Genomic DNA, 9,499 nt, shown 5'->3' on the forward strand with positions numbered 1-9,499 from the left:
AAGGCTGCAGGCGTGAGCCAGGGCACCCAGCTCCATCTACGTTTGAAGCCAGTGGTTTCCTGGGTTGGGAGAGGCTCGTTTTCTTTTTGTTTTTTAGGTGTTGTTGTTTGGGGGGGGGGGAGATTATTGTTTGTTTGTCTGTTTGCAGCACAGGGTTTGAACTCAGGGCCTCGTGCTTGCTGGGCCGGTGCTCTGCTGCTGAGCCTAAGCTGGCCTCCAACTGCAATCCTCCCCTTCCCAGCCTCCCTAGCACACGGGATTATAGATGTGAGCCACAGGCACCCAGCGAGGGCCTACTTCTTGAGACTGAAGAGGAGATCTCTGCTGGAGCCGTGGAGAGCTCTCAGGAAGCAGCAGCCAAGGTCTTGATCTATCCAGGAGGGATCCCAGGATTCCCACCCCCCCCCACACCCACACACACCCCCAGGAAGCAGCTGGAATTCTTTCCCGTACGTTCCTAGTCACCACCACCCAAAGGCTCGCACACACCACCAGGTGGGGTTACCTTGTTACAAGGCAGGAGGGATTGGGCAACTGACCCCCAAGGCCTCTTCTTCGTGGAAAGTCTCACAGAAGTCCCTCAGCATGGCTGTCCCCAGGCCTTGGATTCACAGCAAGGGATTCACACTGTCTGCCCCACCACCACCACCGCCCAGTGCTGGATCCTGACCATCAGGACCTAGCGCGAACTCTGCACAGTCAGGGTCGCTGGTGCCAGGACCCCGTGTACCCCCCCTACACAGCCAGGATCGGCCGTACCACACGGAGGGAGAATTAGCTTCACAGGTTCACAGCTGCGCAGTGCAAGCCAGCGGCTCTCCAGCCCACTGATCCCTGTTCCTGAAAGGCCTGTGCTAGCGGCTGCTGTCAGGGCAGCTGGACAGGTGCACCCTGGGAGACTGGGCAGAGCCAGGGGGCTCCTACACCCCGCTCTGCAGGGCTCTACCTCGGATGAGCCAGGAGCCAGGGAATGTGGGATGGAGAGCAGAGGCCCAGACGAGCCCACATTGCATCCAGCCATGCCAAAAGCAAAGGCAGCCTCGACGACACAGGGCCAGCCCCGGCTTCCCACGGGGCGGCATCCATGATGGATTGCAAAAGCAAAACCAAGCAGGGGAACACAGGGAAAATCCATGGCAAGCCAAGAATCCGTGCCACACTCTCACTTTCCTTCCTCGCCTCCAACCTGCACCGGGATTCGTGGTGCAAGTGCAATCACAATGGGGCCAGGAAAGGACTGCAGGGCAGATCCAAGCCCAACGCAGACGTGAACTTGTGATAATAAGCGAACGCTGCCATCTCTATAAACTGAGGTCATGAAGTTCCAGACAAACTGGCACTCACTTTTCCAGCCCACTGAGGGTAGAATTCTAAATCGTTTACAAGTCAGTCAATGGATTTTTTTTATTGAACATAGATTATGCATGAACATATTAACTTTGTTTAATTAGCAAGCCCTTTGGACTGGCACCTGAGCTGGGCTCTCCTGGGTAAATTTCCAGTCTCAGGAGGTGCTGACCTGTGACGGAAGTCTCCCCACCTGACAGGCTTCCTTTTGGGGGAACTGTAAATACAGATGTGAGTAAGCCAGGCATGAAGGCTCACACCTGTAATCCTAGCTATATGAAAACTCAATATTGGGAGGATTATGGTTCAAGGCCAGTCAAGGCAAAACGTTCACACACACACACACACACACACACACACACACACACACACAAAACCATCTAAAAAATTTACCAATTTTTTTTTTTTGGCCAGTCCTGGGCCTTGGACTCAGGGCCTGAGCACTGTCCCTGGCTTCCTTTTTGCTCAAGGCTAGCACTCTGCCACTTGAGCCACAGCGCCACTTCTGGCCGTTTTCTGTATATGTGGTGCTGGGGAATCGAACCTAGGGCCTCATGTATACGAGGCAAGCTCTCTCGCCACTAGGCCATATCCCCAGCCCCCAAAAATTTACCAATTTTTGTTATTCAGTCCAAAAGGTTTTCTACTTTGTGATCTCTATGGGTTCTTGGGAAAGTGAAATTTTAGTTTCTGGCTGTTTGAGGGCTACCACACCAGTGTACGTCTTGTTGAGCCCTCATTTAATTCTATCCCAACAGGAGCTTCGCGTGTATTACATTTTGATAGTCTAAAATCACTGGGAGTCGCTTATACAGCACAGTATATGTGGTTTGTCTTTGTGAAAAATGCCGCATGGACTTGAGATAATGCATGCAGGTGGCGGGGGGCTGGGGGGCTGGGGGCTGGGGGTAGGTTTTGTGGACTGTTGGGATGACGTGGGGGGCTGGGGTCCCTCAGATCCACTCGCACAGATGGCCTTCTGCCACGCCACTGATTCCAAAGAGACATCTGCTCAAGTCTCTCCCCCTGAGCCCGCACACCTCTCCCCCTTCAGTCCCATCCACCTTTATTTTTATACTTTGATGCTTTGTGATGAGTCACAACTGTCACCCCAACTATGTGGGAAGTGTTGATAGGAGGATCACAGTCTGGGCCACGGAAAGTAAGACCTTATTGAAAATAAGAATGCGAGCAAAAAAGGGTTGGCATCATGGCTTAAATTGTAGAGCGCCTGCTTGGCAAATGTAAGACCCCGAGTTCAAATCTCAGTACTGAAAAAAAAAAAGAATGTGACTAATAAATAAATAGTGCTTATCCCACATTTTCTGCTCACCATGGCCCCTCAAAATAAGTCCTAGTTGTTTCATGCAACCTTGTTATGGTGACCAGACTTCCCATCGGCTGAGGTAACGTCTGTGAATCTTGGCTCTCCCGTGCTGCTGGTCCACCTGTCAGCTATTAGCAATGGCATTTTGTCTGGCAGTGAATTGGTGACAAGAAAGAAAAGGAACATTAAAGGCATTGTGTGTGCTTAAAGAATCTATGCACTCGTGGGACTTCGCTGTTCCAGAAGATTCTCTCCATAGAACACTCGTTCTAAAGTCACTTAGAAGCCCCTGAACCATCTGCAGCTGGGGTGGGGTGGCCAAGGCCCCTCACCTTTCATCTTGGTTGAGTAGAATCCAATGGCTGCTCCACCTCTCCACGGAATCTTAGCCTGCTCTCTCGCAGAGTGCGGTAGGAAAAACATGTCGTCCTCCTTCACGCTTCTCTCCAGTCTTCCAAAAACAACGACATTTAGAATGAAGAGCACAATCCTTTCCCCAAAAGATTGGACCTTGAAAGAAAAAAAGTGAGAAAGAGAGAGAGAGAGAGATGACAGAAGTGGTAAATCTTGTGTCTGGAGTCAGCCTGCACAATCCAGGCCCCGGCGTCCCTGCCAAGATTCTTTTGTGCTCAAGAGCCTAAGTGTGAATCACAGTGTCAGACCACATGGCCCCCAAAGCCAGCAACAGTGTCCGGTGCCCAGGCCTCTGGAGGTCACAGAGGTGAAATGTAAGTCAGGAGAGCAGAGTCAATCACAGGCTAATGTAACAGGGCTGGCCAGGGCAAATCATTCCAGCACATTCCCTGAATGTGTCCTGAAATAAACTCCATCTGCCATTTTTAACAGCAGCAGGGCCCTGGACTTCTGAGAAGGAACTATCGAAGAGATGAACCCTGTGAAAAACAAGATTCAATAGCTTGTGGCAGATTTCAAACGCCCACTTAAATCCTGAGCCCAGAGATTTTCTGGGGTTCAAGGCCTGCCCTGTTCTGAGCTGTGAAACAAGAGCAAAGGTACCCCAAAGAAGGTCTCCCATCCTGTGGTCAAAGCCACAAGGGAACATGGTGTCAGGCTTCTGTCTGTCACGATCGTCTACACTGGTGCGGCCCATGGGGGCCAAGGTGTAGCTGCAGTCAGAGCTCCCTGCTCCCCAGGCACTCAGAGAACACAGGGTTAGTTGGCGAGGTCTGGACAGGAACCCCCCAAACACCACAGCAATCACAACAATGTGGCACCAGAGTTAGAAGCCACGATTTTTGCAGTGACCATATTGTCCTACCTCACTGCTGTGTGGCAGTGGTGTGCATGTGTGTGTCTGCATGTGTGTGTGGGGGGGTGGGTGTACCCACACACAACCACCAGATTGACTCTCCCATTACCTGGGCTAGGACTGCCACCCACATACTGCCAATTGTTTCTCACCACCTACCAAGGAGGGCCTGGTACCCAGATGAAGAAATCCCAGTTCCTCACATTTATTGATTTCCCTGCTCTTTCCAAAGAGGACTTGAGACAGCTAGACAAAGCTGTGTGACCAGCCAGCTGCACACCTTACCCAGCAGCAACGATCGGCTCCCTTCTACTGAGATGGAGAGCAGGAGAGTCCCAGACAAAGAGGAAAGCCCGGCTTTATATGGAGTCACCTGACTGTTAAGTCACCATCACCACCGTCATCACTGTTGCCATTTGCAGCCGTGAGACCTCAGCTTGGATTTCCGGAGAGGCCCCCAACCACCCATAGCTCTGACCCCCACATTCCTCCATAGATCAAGAGAGGACCATGTGATCTCTCACACACTTGTCTGTTTTTCAAATGATCCAGTAATTTAAATTAAAAAAAAAAAAACCAGGGGCTGGGAATATGGCCTAGTGGCAAGAGCGCTTGCCTGCTACACATGAAGCTCTCGGTTCGATTCCCCAGCACCACATATATGGAAAACGGCCAGAAGGGGCGCTGTGGCTCAGGTGGCAGAGTGCTAGCCTTGAGCGGGAAGAAGCCAGGGACAGTGCTCAGGCCCTGAGTCCAAGGCCCAGGACTGGCCAAAACAAAAAACAAAAACCAGCTGTTTGCAGCAGCCTAGCAAATGGTACCCAAGTGTTCCCTCACAAAATGGCCCAGAGTGTAAAAACTCATCTCCTTTACCCGCTGTCAAGTCTTAGAGTAGGAAAAGCTCGGTGAACATTCAACCAGTTCTGTTCTGAGAGGCCCTCACATTTGGTGTCTCAGACAGTGACAGTCAGATGATGTTCAGACTCTCAGAAGAACTGGCTGCTCCGAGAGCCAGTAGGTGCGATGTGGGATGTTATATTTTTCAACTTCTAAAACCCAAACAGTTTCAGAGGAAAGCCAAAAAAAAAAAAAAAAAAAAAAGGACAGAAGACTGCATCTGCTAGAAAGGAAATAGCCAATCTAAAGCTGGCAGGAGAGAAAAGGAGTAAGTGCACTTAATTTGTCCAGATTCATCACAGAAGGGGGGAAGAATTAAAAAGATATGTGACATGTGATTTTTTGACTTAAGAAACATTTCGGGAAACATAAAACTAAGATCTGGTCTAATCCTTCATAAGGGACCACTAATTATATTAACAGAGAGAACATGAAGAAAGTTGTTACTGTTGTTTCCTGGTAGTTTGTGAACAAGAACTGGCCAGGAAGCAAAGGAGGAGGAGGGGGAGGGGAGGGGGGAGCGGGGAGGGGAGGGGAGGAGGAGGGGAGGGAGGAGGGGGAGGGGGGAGGAGGAGGAGGAGGAGGGAGCAGGAGGAAGAGGGGGAGGGGGGAGGAGGAGGAGGGAGGAGGAAGAGTAGGAGGGAGCAGGAGGAGGAGGAGGAGGGGAGGAGGGGGGAGGAGGAGGAGGAGGAGGGAGGAGGAAGAGTAGGAGGAGCAGGAGATGAGGAGGGAGCAGGAGGAGAGGGAGGAGGAGGAGGAGGAGGAGGGAGGAGGAGGAGGGGAAAGAAGGAAGAGGGAAGAAAGAGAAGAAGAGGAGGAAGAGGAGGAGGAGGGGGAAGAGGAGGGAAAAGAAGGAGAAAGGAAGGAGAAGAGGAAGAGAAGGAGGAAAGGAAAGGAAAGGAAAGGAAAGGAAAGGAAAGGAAAGGAAAGGAAAGGAAAGGAAAGGAAAGGAAGGAAAGAAGAAATGAGGAGGGGGAGGAAGGAAGGAAGAAGAAGGAGAAGACCAAATTCTACAAAGGAAGAAAGAAATTATCTCCATATACCCTGGGGGTGGCTAGATCTTCACAATACCAACATTAACCAAGGTCATGGAAAACTGGATATTCAGAACAGGCCAATCTATAGAGACAGAATTGGACTCATGGTCACCTGGGAAAGGAAAGAGACAAATGAGGGGTGACTGCCGGTGAGTTTGGAGCTTGTTTGAGGATGGCTGTCCTGGGAACACAGAGACCCAGGCAAATGGAAACTTCTTAACTCTGGACTTCCAAGACCCCTCAAGAGGAGAAATGCTGTTGTTTCCACCTGACAGGCTGTGGTCTGGGCCAGGGGCAGCCCTGGGGAACGGCTATGCTGGAGACGACTGCATGTAAATCATTCACACTGGAATGACTACAGGGCCTGCAAAACCTGGTTTGCAAATGCTCATTTAAAATCCAGTCACCCACCATGTTAAAAATGAACTACACAACTCATGGGTGGGGATGGGAGGGAAAAACTGGGAGAGAGCGAAGGGGTAACATTGTCCAAGAAAGAAACATACTCTTTACTTGACTTATACAACTGTAATCCTTCTGTGTATCACCTTTTTTTTTTAATCTGGTCACCTCACCTTCAGGAGACCTTTCCTGGCAGGATCAGAAGTTCTGAGAATGTCTTCAATGCACCACCAGGATCCCTTTAAGTAAACAGCCACAACTAGAAGAGAAAAGCAAGGGCAGACGGTGAGATCCACATTGGAAATCAGCCACCTGGCATCATGGAGCTACTAAGATGGAAAGGAAAGGCTTGTAGTAAAGCAGCACGGTGTGTATACACGTACACCATACATGCATACATATACATATGTGTTTGTATATATATACATATACACTCTCTATATAGCATAAAATATATAGTATAGAATATACAGTACATAGTGTGTATATGTATACTCTGTGTATATATGTACATATATATGTGTATATGTGTGTATATATACATATATATGTATATATGTGTGAGTGTGGTCACACGCCAGCCAAGCCTTCCATCAGTGAACTATATCCCCAGCTCTGGAGGGATATTTTCAGAGCAGAAGTTCCTGACTGCACTGATCAGAAAGGTCATAGTTGTTCATAGGTGACTCATGGGTTATTTCTCGCTAAGAAATATCCTTACACTATTGGGCAAAAACACAATCTCCACCAGTGGCTTGGACAAGCTGTCAAGTCACTGGATGAGTCCAAGCCAGGAGCAGCATGGTCACGGTGGTGTTTTCGAAAGACAAAAGTTGGTGCTATCCGGACTAGAGAAAGTAGTGCTTTTGCAATGAGAGAAAATGTTTGTGAGGGGGCTGCCACTCAGTGGTGGTACATTCTTAGCACATGAAATTATTAGTTCAATTCCTAACGCACCACACACACACCTATTTGAAAGAATGATCAGACTCTACATATTTAAATGATGGGGCTGGGAATATGGCCTAGTGGCAAGAGTGCTTGCCTCTTATACATGAAGCCCTGGGTTCGATTCCTCAGCACCACATATACAGAAAATGGCCAGAAGAGGCGCTGTGGCTCAAGTGGCAGAGTGCTAGCCTTGAGCAAAAAGAAGCCAGGGACAGTGCTCAGGCCCTGAGTCCAAGCCCCAGGACAGGCAAACAAATAAATAAATAAATATGATGGATATGTAGACTTATACAGTTGTGCAAACTCATAGAAGGTACGATGTCAAGAGTGAATCTAATGGAAGCTGGGCTTTGGGTAGTTACCACATGGAGGCTCAGCAATTGCAACAGTCCCACGGAGGTATGAATTCTGCTGAAGTGTGGGAGGGGGGCTGTTTATGAACATGGGCAGGATATGTATGGGAAATCTCTGCCCTCCTGCACCAAAAGCCACGAGACCTAAAACTGTGGATCTAAAACTGTTCTGAAAAAAGAAAAGGGTTGTTTGATGAGCCAGAAGGCTAAGGTATGGAGAATCACAGTTTGGTGCCAGGCTGTGCAGTCAAGTACTACAAAATAACCAGCAAAAAGCTGGACTGGAGGTGTGGCTCAAGTGGTAGGCCTTCAGCCAAGCCAGCAAGCTGAGCAAGTATGAAGTCGAGTTAAAAAAAAAAATTCCTCTTTTTCAAGTGCCCTTCTGAATGTGGATAATAAATTGGGATTGGGGTGAGAGTGGAAGCAGGGAAGACAACAGGAGACTGAAGAGTGGGCAGAAAGGACCCATGAGGAAGCGCACTGGCCTTAAGCAGAAGAGTAGGAAGGACAGCCTGCTGTCACGCCTGAGCAGAAAGACCCAGAGGGACCTGTGTCCTGTCTTCTGACAGCAGAAGGATGACAAGGACAGAAGTGCCTACAAGGGGCAGCAATGAGAGGCTGGCCAGCAGGCAGATACACACACACACACACACACACACACACACACACACACACACACACAGAGAGAGAGAGAGAGAGAGCTGAGGGGACTTTCTTCTGTCTCACCCCCAGGTCCTGTTCTCTCTTTATAAAACTCAAGGCAGAGCAAGTTCCCCATATACATGGGTTCATGACTGCTCCAGGGCCTAGGATTTCCTCATCAAGGCTAAAAGGCCATCAAGTCCCTTCCTGCATCCCTTTCGCCCCTCCTTCCTCCCCTGGAGTGCAGGCCACCACTGCCCCGTTACAAATCTAAGAAATATGTAGTTTCACATACAAAAAAAACAACAATAACAAAAAAAAAGCACAGTTAAACCAAACTGACAGGCCATCTTCCAAAAGCAAATAAAATACATGCTTGGGGGGGGGGGTGAGGAGTGGGGGGTGGCAGGGGAGGGGAACAGGACACTGAGAAGTTCTGGCAAAGCCCGGCACATAAACACATTCCAAGACATTGCCTGACTTTTATGCAACATTGACTGCGCTGGTCAATAACTTAAAGGGAGGGGAAACTAGGCTGGTTGACATAGCAACTGTCAGATTGCATTACCGAGACTACCATTCCATGCAGATGTCTTCCTTAAAGGAAAACACTTCCCCCAGATGCCCATGAACTTGGGTGCCTCTCTGTTATGGAGAGGGAAACATCTGGTCAACAGCACACTTGCATCAGCTTCCCTGTGTTTCTCATGACTTTCTTGCCTTGAGCAATTCTGTTTCCCCCCCCCCCCTCGAATCTAGATTTTCTTTTTTCCTTCACTCTAGGAAAATGGCGAGAGGGTGAAGAGGATGCCTGGATCCGGAGGTTTTGCTAAACTATAAGCTGTGGGGTGGGGGTGGGCCGGGGAAAAAAAGAAACCCACAGTGAAGCCAGCCCCTCTATGGAAAGCATTCAAAATTGCTAAGCAGGGCAAAATAGAGGCAAGCGCCCAACAAGTGTCTCTCGAGTTCAACCATCTACCACCAGAGTGCAGTGGTAGAGCAACAGCAGGTAGACCCAAGACAGGTAGATCCACCACAGGTAGATCCACGACAGGTAGATCCACCACAGGTAGATCCACGACAGGTAGATCCACCACAGGTAGTCCCACGGGAGGTAGACCCGCCACAGGTAGATCCACCACAGGTAGATCCACGGCAGTAGATCCACGGCAGGTGGATCCACCACAGGTAGATCCACGGCAGGTAGATCCACCATAGGTGGACCCACGGCAGGCAGATTCACGGCACTCTACCACTTGAGCCACAGCTCCAC

The 9,499-nt window shown here is 49.6% G+C and overlaps 1 protein-coding gene across 1 annotated transcript in view; it reads right to left on the minus strand.

Annotated features, from left to right (window-relative positions):
* The window catches only part of LOC125368202 (protein FAM169B-like), a 38,094-nt gene that overhangs the window by 17,949 nt on the left and 10,646 nt on the right, over positions 1 to 9,499 (minus strand). Inside the window, exons 4-5 of the mRNA XM_048369044.1 lie at positions 6,454 to 6,539; positions 3,007 to 3,184 (exon numbers count right to left, since the gene is read on the minus strand). Of these exons, the coding sequence (XP_048225001.1) occupies positions 3,007 to 3,184; positions 6,454 to 6,539 (264 nt within the window). The remainder of the gene's footprint in view (positions 1 to 3,006; positions 3,185 to 6,453; positions 6,540 to 9,499) is intronic.

The sequence above is a fragment of the Perognathus longimembris genome, chromosome 20 (genome assembly GCF_023159225.1).
Source record: "Perognathus longimembris pacificus isolate PPM17 chromosome 20, ASM2315922v1, whole genome shotgun sequence".
Lineage (NCBI taxonomy): Eukaryota > Metazoa > Chordata > Mammalia > Rodentia > Heteromyidae > Perognathus > Perognathus longimembris.